Genomic DNA, 19793 nt, shown 5'->3' with positions numbered 1-19793 from the left:
ACACACATCTAAATACTCTAGTCTAGACCAGCAGCCTGTCGAAGCTTCGACTTCTAAAGAGGTGTTGATGATAAATTAAAGGGCATTTGATTAACAACAGCTGGCATCTACGTTCCCTCTTTATCCTATGGAAGCTGTAAGGGTGAACATATTTTTTCTAAGTTGTTGTAGTTTTTCTATAGCTTCTTCTGGGTTTTTGCTAAATATAATAAACAATGGGAACCAAGTCACAGCTGTGAGCCGTTCATTTGTGAGCCATTATTTTTATATAAAAAGGATCTACTCTGCTTTCAAATGCCATCATAGGGGTCTGATGTCCAACATGCTGCATTCACGTGACACTTTGGCAGAAATACTGTTCAGAAAGAAATCCTGAGTTCTAGCTGAAACGTTTACTAAAGTTTGCATAGAGGTCGCTCAGGTTCATTCTTTTATTCATTTATATTTTTCATATATATATATATATTTTAAATCTTGTATAGTAGATTTTATATAGATCTATATTTTAAATATTTATTATTCTTATATATTTAAGTTTTTTACATTACTAAAATGTCCGTATGTGGAAAATTTTGGAGTAAAGTTATTTTGCATGGAAGTTAATTATAGCCTGCATAGTTTCTGTTGTGCCACAAAGTTTTCTGGCGAAGGCGAATCCAAACTAGTGATCTCACTGTCAAAGCATGGTGATATGGAGCCACCTTATGGACCACCTGTTTGAAATATTCTGATACAAAGTTTACCTTTTAATTATTACTAGTGATTATTTTCTTGACAAAAAATAAATAAAAAAATAAATAATGAATGGCTCTTTGAAAGGAATGGCTCCTTAAGATCTAGCTCCCATCTCTACACTGCCGTATTGATCTGGATATTGTCAATATAGAATAGACCCAGACAGAAATGTTTTATCATAGAATAAAAGACACCATTCAGAGCATCTTTATCATGATTAATATTTACCTTTTTTTCTAAGTAGGCACGTAGATTCAAGCCATATCAGCAAAATGTAGCAACAACATAATAGATGTCCTTACTGGAGAGGTTAAGGGTTCAGGATTTTCCTTTAATCTTATAATTCTTTATTAACAAGTGGATCGTTTCTATGTATGTGCAATTTTAAAATTTCTTGAATGCAGTGTTTCGAAAGGTATTTTTTAACTTGATCTACTCAGACCCAAAGAAGATGTGCACATCCAACTTTAGCCACCATACGTGCAGAGCAGAATGCACGTTACTGCTCTTGTTGCGTGATTAATTTCCTGACTGCCATGACACAGGAGAATGATTCTTCATTTGTTATCCACATCCTCTTTGTACTGTCAAGCGGATGTTAATTGTGAAAATTTATCTTTATTTACATTTAACATTAAAGCTTACAAAATCAGCTTCTCAAAAGTCCGACTGTATGGCTGTTTCAGAATGATTAGGTCTTCAACTTTGAGATGTTATGGACAGGCAACTCCGTTACATCTGGAAAAGAGAACTCATAACTGGTTTGTTTATTTTCTCAGAGGCAGCTTTGTCGTAAAGAATCACTGCTTACACAAGCTGAACTAAAACAAAGAATGTATATAACACACTGGGTTTGTTCATTTGGTCCATTGAATAGACTGAAACATGTTCAGAAATTTAATCTGCCAATATTATTTCAGAAATCTAATAGATGAAACAGCTGCATCTTCTAAACATTAATAAAGAAAGGAAATCTATTTAAAATCATCATAACAGATCGAGTTGTTGACATGTATCCAGCAGTTTGGTTTGCTGCAAACAGCAGATATGTATAATGATAAATCATACCTGCTTCAATCTCTCTCTCTCTCTCTCTCTCTCTCTCTCTCTCTATCACACACACACACACACACACACACACACACACATTGTTTTAATGCACTTTTATAGCACCAAGAACTCCAAATGTCGCTGTGCACCTCCCTTTTTCTTAACAATGAAATGATAGGTGCATGCTGCTAACTGAGCCAGTGCCAGTACTGATTTGCTTTGGAAGCTGGATTTAAGTAGTAATTTGAGAAGCTTTCATTTCAGGTCTTTAATTTACAGCCTGAGGTGCTGCTCATGTGGAATTCATCTGCCCTCCTGCTCAAGATCAAAAAGATGTACAGCTTGCCTTGCCCCTGCATGCCCACTCACAGCTATTTATTTAATGTGATGCAGGTTTGATACAGTTGAAGCGCTTTGATTAGCAACTTACACAACTGCCACTGATAAGGAATTGTCTTTTTAATTCCAACACCAGTTCTGAATCTGCTGATCATATGTGTTCTTTAAAAGAAGACCAAATGCACTTTAATGAGCACAACCTATATGAATTAGGTGAAGCCTTTACAGAGTTATGCACTATATGAGCTTTTTCAAGGACTGTTTACAGAGATATGAAAGAGATAAAGTGCAAATTTACAAAAAAAAAAAAGGGGAAAATTAATAAAAACCATGTTAACTTCACATCTACTTGGGGAACATGTGAGAATTGACTGAATCAATCAATCAATAAATAAATAAATAAAACAGTTTGAAGTGATATGAAATCAGAAGTTGCTTTACAGGTCTGTGTCGGTGAGGGTGGCCAGTTCATGCACGAGCAGAGCAAAAGATGGACGGTCTTCTGGTTTCTGAGGAAGAGAAGAGAAAAATAATGTTATAACAGAGTATTATAACATCAGATTGTTTTATGATTCAACATTTGTTCCATTTGAAACCCATGAAGTTTGTTCCCACCTCCTTCCAGCACCACTCCATGAGCACATGGACAGAGTCGGGGACCAAGCGTGGCTTCAGGAGCCTCAGGCCTGCATTCAGGGACTCCACGACCTCCGAGTTAGAGCGGTTCTCGTAGGGGAAACGACCCTCGTTGTACACCTCCCACATGAGCACACCTGAGCATGGGTAAACAGGGAGAGTATAATTGTCAAAAAAAAAAATCATACAAACTTTTTGATCAGGCAACATTTTAGTGAGAAAGATACACTGAACTTCCTGACTCTGGTTATTAAATGTTGAACCTTAAGTTAGACTTCTTACCTCTTTTTTTTTTTTTTTTTTTTTTTTTTTGTAACATACATATTTTGCTATTGATTTCTTTTTTTAAAAAAAAGTATGTTAAAAAAACACATTCATTCATTGAAATCAATTCACTGAAATAAGCTTAACCCAAGGTAAAATAACTGAGTTGTGTTATAAGATGCTTTTGGACACATTTATTTATCCACAGGGGAGAGAAGATGCATCATTACAACTATTCCAGTTCACTGAGACTTAACTACATTTAACTGATTAAATAATAATTAAAGATTTGGCACATATTTATAATTCAGCCTGAAATTAGCTTGAAAATACACAGGAATGCACTGCTTATCAAATACATAATAATTATGAATCTCAGTTTCAAGGTAAAGTCAGAGCAAAACAAAGCCACAACTACTGGTTGTTTTCTGATAAGCTGACTGCAGCAAGCCAGATAAATATTGACCATGCAAATTTTCAAACAGATATATTTGCTCCTCTCTAAAATACTGACACATCTAAAATTATTGGCACTTCTCCATTTCAGAAGAAGCAAATCTCTGTTTTCCCTGAAATGATGCTGATAAAAGTAACAGCCATTCGCATATTTAACAGACACTCTGCGTTTGATTCAGTGTACCTTCTGTTTGACACTATTTGTTTTAGTTCCCGTCTTTAATGCCAAATGCATTTTATACATGTGTTTCTGAGACATCTACTCCACTTACATTATAAAGATGTTTCATAAAATCCTTTAGTATAATATTTGACAAATGCCTTCTGCCCCCCAGTGGATTTATTGATGCTCTGTAGTTGAAAGCGGTCCTTAATAGGTCAATTTCAAAATGTCTAATGTTTAAAAACCCTCAAGAAAGGAGCTTCACTGCTTCCTTTATTACCTTCTTTATCACAGAAAAGGAGATAACTCTTGCTTATTTTCAAACAGTCGCACTCGCTGTGATTCGTGTAAAAGAACAGAAGGGTAAGTGTTAGCATTTTGACACGTATTTCACTTTTGTAGCTGTATCTTTCCTTTTTGAATCACCAGTCTTGTTATATTATTATATTAGATCTCATTATATTAAGATGATGCATCAAACACACGAAACAATGTGTTAAGAGTGTATTTTAAACAGGAGAACATTTCTTTCTGAGAAATCTTTAGGTTCAGTAAAGCACAGATCAAGGACTTTCATTTCCTCATGGTTGTGTTTCCTAAATTCTTAAGACTCTCTCTTTTCACCTTTCACTAACCTAACAACATGCTCTGAAAAGATCATGCAAAATTTCTTAAGCAGGGATAATAATAGATTTTCTAACTACTCAAACATCCCTTATATTTGTTTGCAGTGTGTAAAAATTGCCATTTGAGCAGTGGAATGCAAATGCATTTCATGGTCTTGTGCACAAACGAAGCCATCACAGCTGGTGAAAAAGTTCTTTCTGCTTTTTGGGGTAAAGTAATTTCCTTTGGTTTAGACTGAACTTTGTAAACTTTGTGAACCTTCTGTGAACCTTGTTTTTTTTTTTTTTTTAATATTGCTTTAGATATTGAAAGATAGGGGAAAAGGCTGAAAATAAAGATCTTTAATCTTATACTGTGTCAGAGTTGATAATGATGTTGGTATCGCACTGTATAGGGAAGAGAAAAAAGTTCTCATGAAGAAATCAGAGGCCACAGCTTGAAATTCTTGAAGCCAATATTGATATTGGTTCATGTCACAACAGATGCCTCAAATTACTTTTTATTACTGGAGATTATCATCAGACTCAAGTACTTTATGTAGCTTTTATAGGGAGAACATTTATAGACAATAGTGAGAAATGTGATGTAAAAGTGTGTGACAGGCTCTCTACAGACAACCTTGTACCAAACAGTTCGCCCTCCACTGATTTCTCTGCTTGTTTTACATTATTGACCGAATATCCCATAGTATTTCTAAGCAAACATAAGAGTGAACACAGGTCTGTGGTACCTGCAGCTGTCTGTAGCTGTGTCCCAATTCAGGGACTACAAACTTTAGAGTGCACAGACTATGTAGGCTATGAGGTGTCCACAGTTCGTGAAATGGGACGGCCTACATAGACAATGAGAATTTACCCAAATCAGCAACGTAGGACGTTAAATCCCTTAAACCTCTGAAATTCTTAATTTTTGCACAACATAGTACAGCTTTGTGAATGTTAACACTGACCTAGTCGGTTCTGTCTTACTTGTTTTTAACTGAATAATTTACACACACACACACACACACACACATATATATATATATATATCTGTATAAAGGCTATCTAAGGGTTTCTGTTGCTTTCCAGCCAGTAGACACTCTTCATTAACCCCTTAAAAATCCATGAATATAAAATATTACACCTTTTTAATGCCACCATTTAACAAATATGTTTCTTTAAATGTATTTGGTTTTGTCACATTTCTGCTAAAGTAAATGAAAAACGCACTCTTGAGCGCTTTGTTGATTTTACGCCTTCTTCTGGTGCGAAATGAATTCTGGGAGAAAAGAGGCCACAAAGGATCCACCACCAGTAGCCTTCCCTACAGGCCAAACAGAGTTCAGGGCTGTAGCGTGGATTCAGAGGCACCTTCCACTTGAGACAGTGCTTGGCGCACCACTGTGATGTATGTAGCCGTCGAACCTTCACTACGAAGCACGTAGAACCTGAATTGGGACTGTGTTTGCCTGCACAACCACATATGCTTCAGGTCTTTAACTTGGCGCTGCTCACGTACAGTTCTTCAGCCCTCCTGCTCAAGATCAAAAAGATTTACATCCTGCATCGTCCGTGCATGCCCACTCAGTTATTTATTTAATGTGATGCAGGTTTGATACAGCTGACGATGGGACTTCCCCCTGAAGCACTGAGGTTTTCTTTTTGTGTTTGATCAAATACCAGTCAGGGGTTTTTTTAAAAATGGGGGCATTTTGGGTCATCTTCCTTGCCCCTTCCAAATTTATGACGTAAGGGCTCTATTGTGCAGTCATATCTAGTTATCTATTAATTTCAGAGGTCCTTTTGTATTTGATTTAAAGTTTAATATATGTTTAACCATTTTAGCCATGATCTGAGGGAGGTTGGCACTTATGTGGTCTTAAGAACTTTAAGCTTAAGAACCAAGGAGATGGTCTGGAGACTGTGTCTACTATGCACAGCCAATAATTGATTAGATGTATTAAAAGTTTTGCACATGCTAGTTTTATAGTTCTGTGTAAAATTAGACAGCAAGTGTGCAGGTTTTTGTCGAAATGATGGTGTGCAGGTCTGCATGACAAAACCAGCTTTTATTTCAACACAGCTAAAGAAGCAGTAAGAGTTGTGCCACATCTGTGATGGAAGTTGTGGTTATTTTTACCGTTCCACTCTGCATCTGTTAGATATGAGCAAGTCACAACTTCTAAATCTCAAATTTAGGAAGTTACTGCTTGTCCTGGTGATGATGCCAACAAGATTAGTGTAAATCACTAGTTTGTATTGTACCATAGCAACAGGATACAGCCATAACTACAGCCACAAAGTACATTAAGTTATAAAAAGACTCAGCTTTTTTTTTTTTTTCAGAGATATGAAAAAAAGCTTTTTTTTTAAAACCATCATACACTTTAAAAGTTTACTATGTTGCTTTGATAAAGAACTGTTTTCAAAAGTAAAGTAAAATATTAAAAAAAAAACAAAAAAAAAACAGAATAAACTGATTTGAACCCCCTTAAATATTAAAAATTAATACAAAGATAATAATATTGAAATAATTGTTATTTATTTATTGTTATATATTTAAATATTTCTATTTTAAATTTTGTGCCAACATGTTTTGGATATGGCCATGTTCCCAGTGTCTACTTTTAACAAAAAGCTGTACGTGTCTGGGGGCCGAGCCGAGGGGATCTGTAGCTGTACATTTCTTTCTTCATATAACATTTTAGCTGATCAACACTTTGTGTTTTCTTTTTTTTTTCTTTTTTTCTTTTTGCTTCATAAAGCATCACATGTTTCAAGTGGCAGATTTCAAGTGCAGATACAACATTTTGAGATCCATAATCCCTTCTACACATTTTCTTTATTACATGCAGAATGCATGTAATAAATTTTCATGCTGAAATAAAAGTTTTCTACTTTTTTTTTTTAACTTTTAGTGAACTTTAACGCTCAGAACCATTTCTGCATCCTGTTTGCTGTTGGCAGAGTTTCAATAACAATTTATAGAGGCGACAAAGAATTGTTTTCACTGACTCTTGTTTTTAGAAAAGTTCCCAGAACCATTGCTTTTGTCCTTTCTGTGCAAACATGGATGGTTTCTTTTTTTTATGTTTTTATGTGCCACACACGATGAAAGACCTAAATTCTTAGCATTTTTAGGCAGATACACCTAACTTTACCTTTTTATTTTACTGTTGCCTGCCACCCGTTGCATGCTCAGGATGAGGATTCAAAAGAAAAGAAGATCTGAAGAAGTTTGTTCATTTTCTCAGCAAATCAATTATGTTTTTTTCTAAATGGCTTATATAAACTCAGTTACTTTATACTGGACTACTGGTTTGTTTCAATTGGATTATAGTTGGACTACAATTATTTGTATTAAATTGGACTGTGTGCCATGAGATGACTTTGTTGTGAATTGGCCTTTGAGTTGAATAAAATTGAATTGAATTGAATTGAACTTAATTCTTAAAGACTCTGGGCTGCCAGTTAATTTAATTTAATTTAATTTAATTTAATTTAATTTAATTTAATTTAATTTAATTTAATTTAATTTAATTTAATTTACTTGCTTTTCTTTTACAATTCATTCTGTTTTATTTCCATTTATTTTGCCTACATCTTAATTTTTCTAAAATGTCTCACAACATCAAATTCAAAGAGAAAATCTGGTTTTCAAGAAAAAAACCAAAGAATTCTCAACTTCAGACATTTGGTAATATTGTTTTGAAGCTGTTTTCTATTAAACATGTGGTTTAAATTATTTGGTAGTTATTGATTTTTGTTTTTATTTACATTTTAGTGTTTTGGTGATGAAGATGAGGGGGATGTAGAAAAAATATCTTCCACCAGTGGAATCTTATTTTACTTTGAGTTTGGTTTCGTGAAGAATACGACACTCACCTGAATTTGCCATCATTTGTTGTAAAAGCATCAAAACACTAAACAGAGCTGTGAGAACTTTAAATACTGTACGTATAAAAAGGGACAGTGGACAGACTTTAACTTAAAAACAACCAGCACACAGACACACAGATCAACGCACCGAATGACCAGACATCAGACTTGCTGCTGAACTTGGAGTACTTGATCACTTCTGGGGCTGACCACTTAACAGGAAACTTGGAGCACTGGGAGCTTGTGTACTGATCATCTAGAACAAATCTACAAAGATACAAGATTATAAAATCGTCTGAAGGGACACCAGTATAGCAAATTATTTTCAGAATTTTCAATGAAAGCATACCTTGTCATGCCAAAATCAGACACCTTCACCTCATTGCTGCTTGAGACGAGGCAGTTCCTTGCAGCCTGTAGAGACCGAAGAACAATAAACCCTCAGCACAGCAGAGACACAAAAGCCTTAAAAAGTTCTTCTCTGAGGACTCACCAGATCTCTGTGGATGAAGTTGGAGCTCTCTAGGTAAGCCATCCCTTCACTGACATCTAGACACATTCCCAACATCGTATCCTGAGACAAACGGCCTTTCCTCTCTCGCAGGTAGTCTGACAAACAGCCGTTCTCCATGAACTCAAACACCAGACACATGGGGGAGCACTGGGTGCACACACCGTAGAGCTGCACCAGCTTACAGTGATGCAGCCTCCTGCAAAAGCACACACACACACTTATGATGACTGGTTTCAAATTCATTTTAGCTGGAACACTTAGCGGTGTCGCACTTACATCATAACCTTTGCCTCCTCTTTGAAGTCCTCATCTGACATGCATTCTTCTCGTACCATCTTCACCGCGACCTTCTTGTCCCTCCATCTTCCGTCCAGCACCAGACCAAATTGGCCGCTACCTAACTCCTGACCAATGACTAGTTCCTCTGGGTTCACCTCCCACTGATCTGTTGAGAACAAATAAATGGTGCAGAAAAACCCCATGATACCGCTCAGTCTGAAAAGTTTAATGCATGCAAAGATCAAAGAAAACTCTCAGCCAAAAGATCACAAAACCTATTCTCTGAACTAAACAAATAAGAGTGCACCAGAGGACCGGACACACTGAGATCCAACCTCTGAAAACCACCAGAGGTCAGCAAAAACATGATTTTCAGTTTGTAAAAGAGGACAATCCTGTAACCTTCAGCAGCTTCCTCGGAGCAGCCTCCTACAGAGACGGGGTGTTTCAGTCGCGTTATCAAACCTGCCAAGCAAGAAACACACACACAGACAGACGCACATGAGCAGCAAATTCCTTCTCTCTTTGTCATATCATTTGTGAAGCATTTGTTTTTTTCAGCAAAAAATCAGCCATGCTTTCTTCCTCTGTGCGAATGTTCACCTACCAGCAGCATTGTGTTGGTGGTAATGAATGAGCTCAGGAATGGTGCTAAACAGGTACTTCTCTGCCAAGTAAAATTCTTTCTGCTCAGTTTCAGTCTGTCTTATCTGGTAATGTTTCACTCTAGGGTTCTTCTCTCCATTAGACCTATAGATGATAAAACCCAAGTCATCAGACATACCTTTCACACAGTTCTTATTTAAACAACACAATAATTAGAATGATCTATTTAGTTAATATATGCTAACATGAAGGTAAAGTTACCCTGGTGCTTTGGTGAAAACGGACACGGTGTAGACTCCTGCCTGTCTCGAGTCACGCACCATGAACGCGCCTTCTTTTCCCTAAAGGTGAAGCGTTTACACATTAGATCACTGACATTTCTGTTATACATCTAAATTATGCTTCTTAGTCGTTTCTGAGCAGCTGATGCCAGGATGGGGCTCGCCATCATCTGAGTTGCAGATGGCGATGGACAGCTGTTCTCCCGCTTGCTTGCAAAATGTAGCAAAACAGTTGACGGCAGGAAATTCAGCACTGGAGGAAACATTGTGGTTGTGAAAAATATTTCATGTCCCATGTCATGTTAGACTCTCAGTTTGCAGGTGCATCAATGTTGCAAATGCACGGTCGTTGTAGGTGGCACAGTCACAACTAAAGCACACTTTATCAAGCAGGAAAATCATCCTTCTTACTGACATCAGAATTCATATTTAAAACTACAATTCCATCAAAACAAACCTTAAAGCATAAAGAAATGAAAAAGGAAAAGCTTTTTACCTCTTTCATTAACAGATCCTCTGCTTCTGCTCTGTTTATGTGTTTGTTGTACCATCTGTAAAAGGAGAAATGACCCAAAACTGAATCAGTTCTTTAAAGACCAGATTAATAAATAGTTAGTTGGACATTTAAAAGACAAATGAAATAAGACTCACTTAAATCTCTCAAAGTTGCTGCCAGATTTTTCAGCTACATATGTACTGGGCACAAAACCTGTGTTCCTGATGAGAGGCCAAGGAATAGGAGCATTAAAATGCTATCATTGTTAAATATGAGCACAAAGCAGCTACAAGATGTTTTTTTTTGCCTTACCCCCTTTCATCCTGCACAGCCCACCATTCAGAGTGGGAGCTGTTGATCAGAAGATACTCCAGATCTTTCTGAAGGGGCAAGTCATCGTCTCCCAGCGGCGTGTAGTCTTGCAGAGCAATGACCACCTGCCGTCCTGAATCATGCAGCTCCATCTACCAATAAATAAAAAAATATTAAAAAAAAACAAAACTTTTAGCAACATCTACCAAGTAAAGAGAACAGTGATGGTGTAATATCTTTCTTTCAAAACACAAATCTCATTCAGACCTTTATATTTGCCAATTGTCTTTGACAAATTCTAAATTTTCAGTATGCCAGCTTCAGCATTAGAAAAATGTTCATTTATCCTGTTTGGTTCAAAGTAAGAAAATCTCATTCAAGAAGTTGGCAACAAATAAATGAGAAGTAATCAGATTTTTCCGGTTACACTTCATTGACCAAATCATGTCAACTTGAACTTAAATTTCAACACACTGCTGCACAGAGGAAACTAAATCTACAGAAGAAGCATTATATTTATAAAAGCGACATAACTAACACAGCGGCAATCATATAAGCCATCAGTGCCAAAACCACAAGTACAGTGAAGCCATTGCAACCTAATTACAAGCAATATTATAAAGCACATCTGCTGAGGCTTTACAATGAAGCATCACAAGTAATCCAGTTTAGCTTAAAGCATGTGTTTTTCAGATTTTAGAAAGTGGTACCTCTGGATCTGGGAGTTGGGGAAGTGGCTTTTTAGAAGCTGTGAGGAAATCAGAAATGACAAATGAGAGGGTTTTCTGTCACATACACATCCACAAAGAACAAACACACCTGTTTAGCTCAAAGCTCCACAAGATTACTTCTAAATATCTCTGTAGAGTAACAACATACTAGAAAAAGTGAAGATTATTTTTCTTAGTGGTGAGATCTTCCTAAACAAAGTAGGGCAATGCTTTGACAAAAATGTGCATTTAATATGAAGCAACACATACTAACCACAACCCTCTGGGTTATACATATGACAACCTGTTGCTAGTTTCTCAGTTTGTTGGCAACATCTCCACTTTCCATCATTCCAGAGATTTGGGTGATATTTCTTAACCAAATAGTTGTTTTTTGTCTCTAAATTGGAGAAGATAAAATAAAGAGACTTTATTGTCATTGTAAAAAATAATACAAAATACGTCAACATTTTGTTAGTGACGGACATTCTAGCAGTAACGGCAGTTAAAGGATAAAAATATACAATTAAACGTTAAAAGTGAGGTAGATCAGTAAAAACGTAACAACAAAAACATTGAAATGCACAGTACAGGGGTATGTACTTATACAGTGTATATGAGGAGTTTGCACACCAATATACTTACAGAATATGCAGGGTATGTAAATAAGCAACGTATATAATATAGACCAGGGGCAGGGCAGGTTCGATAGAGAGCCACAGTACCGCAGGTTTTAGATGTTTCCCTGCTCTAACAAACATTCGAATTAAATGGGTCAAACAGCTTATCATGTTTTGCTTAGAGACTCACTCATTTGAATCAGGTGTGTTGGAGCAGGGAAACATCTAAAACTTGCCGGACTGCAGCTCTTGAAGCCCAAACTCGCCTACCCCTGGTATAGATCACATGTGGATAATATATGTGCGGAAAAGTAAGTAGTAAGTTTTCTATTTGCAGCATAGAATACTCACAAAAAGTAAGGGATATTCAGCTTTTTGTATGATGTCAGATTGTACCTAAAATGCACTATGACCTACAGGTGAACTTAATTACTCTTTAAACCTTTGAGTGCCCATGCATCACTGTTCACTGTTAAAGTACATATTGCATAACATGTTGTTCTCTAACAGGGTGATTAACCCCAAAAATGCCCCAAACTGATTATCTAAACCATAAAATGACTACTAAATGTTCTGGTTCAATGACCTCTTGTCTCTAAACAGTCCACTCCATCATACCGTTTCCATTTTGACATCATCAGACCAATACGACACCAAACACACGACAAGTTATTAAGACATTTACATTTTTATTTTGTGGTAAACCCACCACTGTTGTTAACTGTCCTTTCAATAAATTCTTTGAGGTGAAGGAATTCTCATTGTGTGATATGAATGTTTTACATTTTTCTGTAAATTTCACTCAAAATTTAACTATACCTGTTTGTGGGTAGGGTATACACAAATAAAAATTTTACTAACTATATACCATATTAACTTGATGTTCAGTTACCTTCTTTTAAGGCCCTGACCCATCTCTGACGGCAATCATTGTCTGGGGCAAAAATGTAGAGATAATGGTTGTCATGGAAAACCTGTGGGAACATTTGCATTTAGAAAAAATACTTTATCTTACTATTAATAGTAAATATTAATTGAGAAATTGTAGCTCTTACCTGAAAAGGATATTTGTAGCTGCATGGTATGGGAATATCGGTGCACACAGTCTCCACACACTTAATTCTGGACAGTTCAATGCAGCCCTTCAGCATTGGCTTTTTCTGCAAGAACATGCTCTTTAAACACTGTGGAATGCGTGTGACTGAAATTCTTTCTAGCATAAATAAAAAACACATTTCTAGACCAAAATGCCTAATTGAAATTTCACGTGAAACGTAGTCATTAACTCACCCCAGGGCGGCGTTCAGAATACTTCAGGTCTTGAGTGTCTAATACAAAAAATCTCTCCTTGTAGTTACATGGCGATGTTCTTTTTTTCTGTTGAGATTTTTTGATCATAGTTCCCTTCAAGATCACCCTGGGGAACATGGCGACAGCTCCAAATGGGACAGCGAGTGACTCGTGATGAGCTCAGGTCTTTGACAGTGGAGAAAAAAATACAGTTGTGGATGAGGACTTGTCATGCTGAGAAGCTTCCGGAGTAAAGTTTTTGCACAAAGTAAACCACATCCTTGCGGCATCAAATGGGTTTTGCAGAAAAAAAGAAAAAAAATGTCACACTGCTGCACACAAAGCATACACATACTCCACACACAAGCTGAACATTAATATGTGAAGTATGTAGAAGGGTGATATTACCATTTTCTTCAAAAAGCTGCTACTTAAACAAAATGTTTACCAGACCTAAAACCTGATTTTTATTGTGTAATAAAGAAATAAATGTATCAATAAAAATAAATATAATGTTTTTACTTCTAAGTCATCATTCAACATTTAAAAACATATTTAATCTGTTAAAAAAATAGAGAAACTTTATTTTTCTGCTGAAGATTTGATGTTTTGTAGTAAAGATTATGCATAATGATAGAATTCAGCCTATTATTTCTTCATTTCTTTCTCACTGTCATGATTGTGGGATGAGTTCTTTTCTTTTTATATTTGCCAATTGTCTTTGACAAATTCTATATTTTCAGAATGCCAGCTTTAACATTAGGAAAATGTTCATTTTTCCTGTTTGGTTCAAAGTAAAAAAAATCTCATTCAAGAAGTTGGCAACAAATAAATGAGAAGTGATCAGATTTTTCCGGTTACACTTCATTGACCAAATCATGTCAACTTGAACTTAAATTTCAACACACTGCTGCACAGAGGAAACAAAATCTACAGAAGAAGCATTATATTTATAAAAGCGACATAACTAACACAGCGGCAATCATATAAGCCATCTGTGCCAAAACCACAAGTACAGTGAAGCCATTGCAACCTAATTACAAGCAATATTATAAAGCACATCTGCTGAGGCTTTACAATGAAGCATCACAAGTAATCCAGTTTAGCTTAAAGTTTTTAGAAAGTGGTACTTCTGGATCTGGGAGTTGGGGAAGTGGCTTTTTAGAAGCTGTGAGGAAATCAGAAATGACAAATGAGAGGGTTTTCTGTCACATACACATCCACAAAGAACAAACACACCTGTTTAGCTCAAAGCTCCACAAGATTACTTCTAAATATCTCTGTAGAGTAACAACATACTAGAAAAAGTGAAGATTATTTTTCTTAGTGGTGAGATCTTCCTAAACAAAGTAGGGCAATGCTTTGACAAAAATGTGCATTTAATATGAAGCAACACATACTAACCACAACCCTCTGGGTTATACATATGACAACCTGTTGCTAGTTTCTCAGTTTGTTGGCAACATCTCCACTTTCCATCATTCCAGAAATGAGGTGATATTTTCTAAACAAATAGTTGTTTTTTGTTTCTAAATTGGAGAAGATAAAAAGACTTTATTGTAAAAAAAATATACTTAAAAACATTACTTCTAAAAATCACTGTTGAGTAACATGTTACAAAAAAACCTCAGGAATTACTGAGAAAGTAATCATCAAATAAATTATGCGACACAAACTTTTAAAAAGTGTTGAATTTATGTTTATAGTTTGAAGCTGCAACACTGCATGTTCACAAAGCTTGAAAAATGTAATGGATGCTATAGCACCACCAAGAGGAAAATGTTCCAGGTGGCATCGTGTTTAAAGATGTTTTTGTGAGGTCAGTGTTCCAATATCACTGTAAAATCAATGAATAAACAACCAGACAAACAATAAATCTGAATATTAAAATCTAAGCCTTTTTGTGTCATGTATATTTCTTTTGACTGTCAAATACCATTCACAAGACACTGCTCATTATCTGTCACTTATTAATTTTTACAAAAATGTAAATCAAGCTGCTGAATCTTTTATGGGAAAATGTCTGCTTTGACATGAGGAAGTTGTTTTTCCACTCATAAATGATTTGCACTATAGACAGGGAATTATGATTATTATGGTGACATCATCTTTTATATGTCTAGCTTTGGTTTCTATATCTACTTTTTTACTACTACTATCTACTACCCTCTCTCTCTGTTGTTCACCAATCTGGTCCAACGGATTTGTGTGTAATTTTGTCAACAAATAAATTTAAAAAATACTAATAAAATAAAATAATAGTAAAGAATAACATTTAAGATTCAAGGGGAGCTTCATATCCAAAAGGCTTCTCTTGGCAGAGAGTTTGTTCGGAAGCCAGACCTTCATTTTTCAGAAATATTGTTAACTACGTAACTTCCATTCTGTTTCATTCCCTCCTGACTGTCAGTGACAGTAAACAAAGTGGATGACTCATACCAGCATTTTCACAAAGAAAAGGACACCCGCCTGGTCATCAGTGGGAGGAGCCCAGAGGCAGGACAGCTAATGCCAGCGTCGACTTTGAGGTCACATCCAGGCAGTAAAACCTGGAAAAGGTACAAGGCGCTGCCGAGGATGTTGCAGCATATCTGTTCTTCAGTGGCAAGCCTGCCATTCCAGCCCATGATGTGGCCACAACCCTGGCAGAGTTCACCTCAGCGACTCAGTGGGAAAAGCTGTGTTTGGACAGTGCAAGCCCCCTGTTGCTGCCCCCATAGCACACAAACAGCTGCTCCCTGAGCCTGAGAGCCTCTGGATTGGAGCCGTAAGGCCCATATGAGACACAACAAGCTGACCTTCTCCTCCTCCCTAGCCTGAAATATGGGCAGACGGAACGCATCCAATGCGATAGCCACATTGGTATGGCTACGGAACAAAACCTTGAGGAGGAATGCAATGTTTGGCCACAGTGCAACCCTGAGCCAACTACCTTCCAGCTAATGCATGCAGGGCTGACCGAAAGTGCAAGAAGATGGCTATGAGGAGGGTTATATTCAGTGATGCCTCCTTCAGAGACCTGTGCTAATGGTTAGAATGGCTGTTAATTTCCACAACAGGTGGAACTCTTGTTTTAGCTGGACAGGAAGGTCTGGCACCCTTTGGCAGGCTGCCTTCAGCTCACAGCATGACCATTTGGGGGTGTGGTCACCTCAGGCAGGCCTGGAGTCGTCAGTGCAGGACACCTTGCAGAGGGCAAGGTCGCACTCCATAAAGGTGGTGTATCAGAACTGCTGGACTACCTTTTAACTTCTGGACTAGAGGGGTTATGAGTCCCCTGGACTACTATAAAGTGCTGCAACAGCAGCCTGCCCACACTGCCAGGACTCTGGTGGTGGGGTCAACCCCTGAAGAGGGGGGTTGGGTGTCCCATGCCCCTGCTCCTAACAGCCATCCCTCAAGAGCTTGGCTGGACTGCTTCCAATGTTCCAGGGCTTTCTCAGCCTTTGTCCCAAATAGCTGGCCAGGCACCACTGGGAGCCCCCAGAGGTCCTGCCTGAAATCTCCACTTTTTGTTTTTGGGCCAGGTACTGTATTTTGTTTATGAAGCTTCTTTGACATAAAGCTACAGATTACACAGACGATGGTGGCAGTCTATCTTTATCTGTTTTTCATCTATCTGTGATATTGCTATACTACAAATATGATCTTGATCAAATTAGGACGCTGAAATTGAACCATTATTCCAGTCATATGTCCAAACGGAAAGATCTTATACTTCCGGTGGGGAAAAAAAGCCTTCCAAATTCAGCCAATCAATGGTTAGTTTGCTCGTCGGCCACAATCCAATCAATGTTGGTAAAACGCTCACGTGTATAGCTCGGCCAATAGAATTGGAACAGAAGCAACCGTTTACGTATGCACGCAACGGATAAAGCTAAATGAGCTATGAGCTAATTTTCCGATCGTGTTTAGGTAACATTAAATATCCGAAGTCGACATTCAGCTACTAAGGAGTTATATAAAAGGTGTGTAGATATAACATAACTGTATTTAAATTATCTGTGTTAGTATTGAACTTGGATTTAGCAGTATACTGAAGGTTAGTGGCAGTGTAGCCATAGCTATATAGCTAGCTTGATTTCTCCTGAAAATGCAGCGGTTCTGTTAATGTCTCCGTCTGTTTGGTGGCTTTCCAACCTATATTTAAACTAAATAAGGTGGTATTTCATAGGTAGAGAGGTGATGCTTGCACTATACACACACACACACACACACACACACACACACACACACACACACGTTGGTTTATGTAGAGCGGGTTTCTGTCACAGCTGTTAAATTAACACTGAAAATAATTATTGAATATTTAGAAACTACGTGCATTAGTATAACCAGCAATGAAACTTTATTTTAACAGTAACGTTATTGATATAGTTTGGTTATTGTAATCCATTGTACTTAAATTGTGTGATAGACCGATTTTACTTTTTTTTTCTAATGAGAGGCGCCCTCAGGTGCTCTGTTCAGTGAATAGTTAGTACATCTGAATGAACCAAAATTCAGTTATCAAAATACTGTAGGATTTCAGATTGATTATTCCTTTCACATTTTTGATGTTAAATGGTGGAATCGACTTTAATATTATTGTAATTTTAGGCTGCAGACTATGTAGTTGATTCCAGTCTATTGAGAGCTGCTGGCAGTCTGCTTCAGTCAATCAGTTTTTTCTGCACAGTTTTTGCACTGTGCCGTGTTAAACATATTGTGTGACAGAATTTGGTGTTACACCATCAATGCTGACACTGAGAATTAAAGCTTTTATACATTTATTCATTTGAAAGCCACCTGATTTAATGAACAAAAGGTGTTGTTTTATTTGACTTCACACACCACTAACAGTGGAGCAACTCCCCACTTGCGGGTGTGTGTGATTAGCTTGTGACATAAGTTTCAGTCTTAGACTAGGTCAGAGAAAGACTGGAATGTGTCCGTTCTGTAAGGAGATAAAGACAGGCATATCTTTGTCATATTCCATACATTCTTGGCATGCTTTAAAATAATCTGCTCTCTGTTTTGCACCAACAAAATAACAGATTACAGCATTTTTGAGAAGTTTGACATAAGTGTTGGCAATATTATTGGGCTTTGCTACATTATAGTGACCGGTTACTTTGCATTTTTATATTTTTAAATAAAAATTTTACATGCTCATTAAACACATCTTTTGTTTCAATAAGAAGGTGGAATTAGCCCCAGAAATGTCCAGATGCCCTGGGGTACTTAAGTAAAGCGAAGCTACTTGATGGGTCAAAGCAATAATAGTTTATCTACACATGTCTGCATTACAGCATTTTCATTTTCTAATGAAAACATGTACTTTTTTGTGCTTGTGTTTAGATTTGCATCATGGGTGAACCACAGCAGGTCAGTGCCCTGCCTCCGCCACCTATGCAGTACATTAAAGAGTACACAGATGAAAACATTCGCAAGGGTCTGGCGCCAAAGCCACCTCCACCTATCAGAGACAGTTACATGATGTTTGGCAACCAGTTTCAGTGTGATGACCTCATTATCCGTCCTTTGGAGAGCCAAGGCATCGAAAGACTCCATCCCATGCAGTTTGACCACAAACGGGAGCTCAAGAAATTAAACATGTCTATTCTTGTGAACTTTCTGGACTTGCTGGACATCCTTATCAAGAGCCCTGGCAGTATAAAGCGTGAAGAGAAGCTAGAGGACATTAAGCTTTTATTTGTTCATATGCACCATCTGATAAATGAGTACAGGCCACATCAAGCCAGAGAGACACTGAGGGTGATGATGGAGGTGCAGAAGAGACAGAGGCTGGAGACTGCAGAACGGTTCCAGAAACATCTGAATAGGGTGGTGGAGATGATCCACGGGTGCCTCGCCTCCCTACCTGATGACTTACCTCAGATGGATGTTTCAGATAATGCTTGTGATGTGATAAAGAGTGCATCTGCTGGAGTTAGTGTTGGTCGTCCCTCTGGACAGGCCCCCAGGCTGAACACGGAAACGATGGATGTAGAAGAAGCAGGTGCCAGCTGCATGGCAGCAGGTCACCAGGACCAGAATATCTCAAGTTCAAAGAGGGAGAAAATATGGGACAAAGATGCTGCCATGTGCAATATTATTGATGAAATAGCTTAATTATATATTGTTTAGTAATTAGCATTTTTTTCTTCATTTTTCTTTTCTTTTTTGTATTTGTACTCCTAAACTGTATTTTTGTATGCTGTACTTTGTAAATATTTGCACCTCCAAGAGCAAAGCTTGCAGTGTTCGAACGTGGAATCCTTGTAGCATTGCAAGGCATTTGATGTAAATCCTCTTTTAGTGATTACTGTAAAAAATTGTCAAATAATTAAATTAGTAGATCAGCTTGGATGTCATTTTAGTTGTTTCCCATTAAATTTAATGAAAAGATCTAATTGCAGTAAGATTTCAGTGCTGCTAAATGTAAATATATAAAAGAAATCCATTTAAATGTTGATTTTCTTTTGTTTGTAAATCTTGTCAACTGTGGTTCAAAACTTGTGTAATCTAGTGAGAGATAATTGAAAGGTCAGTATATATAAACAGAAGTTACAT

The 19793-nt window shown here is 37.2% G+C and overlaps 2 protein-coding genes across 2 annotated transcripts; one reads left to right on the top strand and one right to left on the bottom strand.

Moving 5' to 3' along the window:
• Window positions 1–2284: 2284 nt before the first annotated feature.
• On the bottom strand, window positions 2285–13553 carry itk (IL2 inducible T cell kinase). Its single transcript, XM_041991018.1, has 17 exons — window positions 13239–13553; window positions 13004–13108; window positions 12841–12922; window positions 11603–11728; window positions 11329–11366; window positions 10619–10770; window positions 10462–10527; window positions 10307–10361; window positions 9791–9870; window positions 9531–9673; window positions 9326–9388; window positions 8921–9089; window positions 8624–8840; window positions 8480–8544; window positions 8279–8397; window positions 2740–2897; window positions 2285–2633 (listed from the first exon to the last, which is right to left on the bottom strand). Exons 1-17 carry the CDS (start codon window positions 13374–13376, stop codon window positions 2562–2564), a joined length of 1848 nt encoding a protein of 615 aa, XP_041846952.1. The 5' UTR covers window positions 13377–13553; the 3' UTR covers window positions 2285–2561.
• Window positions 13554–17058: 3505 nt separating this feature from the next.
• Window positions 17059–19683, top strand: med7 (mediator complex subunit 7). The gene is made up of 2 exons (XM_041989305.1): window positions 17059–17206; window positions 18579–19683. The coding sequence occupies exon 2, from the start codon at window positions 18588–18590 to the stop codon at window positions 19350–19352; it is 765 nt and encodes a 254-aa protein (XP_041845239.1). The 5' UTR covers window positions 17059–17206; window positions 18579–18587; the 3' UTR covers window positions 19353–19683.
• The last annotated feature ends 110 nt before the right edge of the window (window positions 19684–19793 follow it).

Source organism: Melanotaenia boesemani, chromosome 7 (assembly GCF_017639745.1).
Source record: "Melanotaenia boesemani isolate fMelBoe1 chromosome 7, fMelBoe1.pri, whole genome shotgun sequence".
Classification (NCBI taxonomy): Eukaryota; Metazoa; Chordata; class Actinopteri; order Atheriniformes; family Melanotaeniidae; genus Melanotaenia; species Melanotaenia boesemani.
The sequence above is the reverse complement of the archived record's forward strand: the minus strand, read 5'-3'. Positions and strand labels throughout refer to the sequence as shown.

What these genes read in the sequence shown, in the direction of transcription:
- med7 (XM_041989305.1), top strand. Translation starts at nt 18,588, where the DNA reads ATGGGTGAACCACAGCAGGTCAGTGCCCTGCCTCCGCCACCTATGCAG.
- itk (XM_041991018.1), bottom strand. Translation starts at nt 13,376, where the DNA reads ATGTTCCCCAGGGTGATCTTGAAGGGAACTATGATCAAAAAATCTCAA. An exon ending in ATTCTGAACGCCGCCCTGGG is followed by an intron (nt 13,109 to 13,238) that starts GTGAGTTAATGA and finishes ATGTTCTTGCAG; the next exon opens with AAAAAGCCAATGCTGAAGGG. An exon ending in CCCAACTCCCAGATCCAGAG is followed by an intron (nt 10,771 to 11,328) that starts GTACCACTTTCT and finishes ATTTATTGGTAG; the next exon opens with ATGGAGCTGCATGATTCAGG.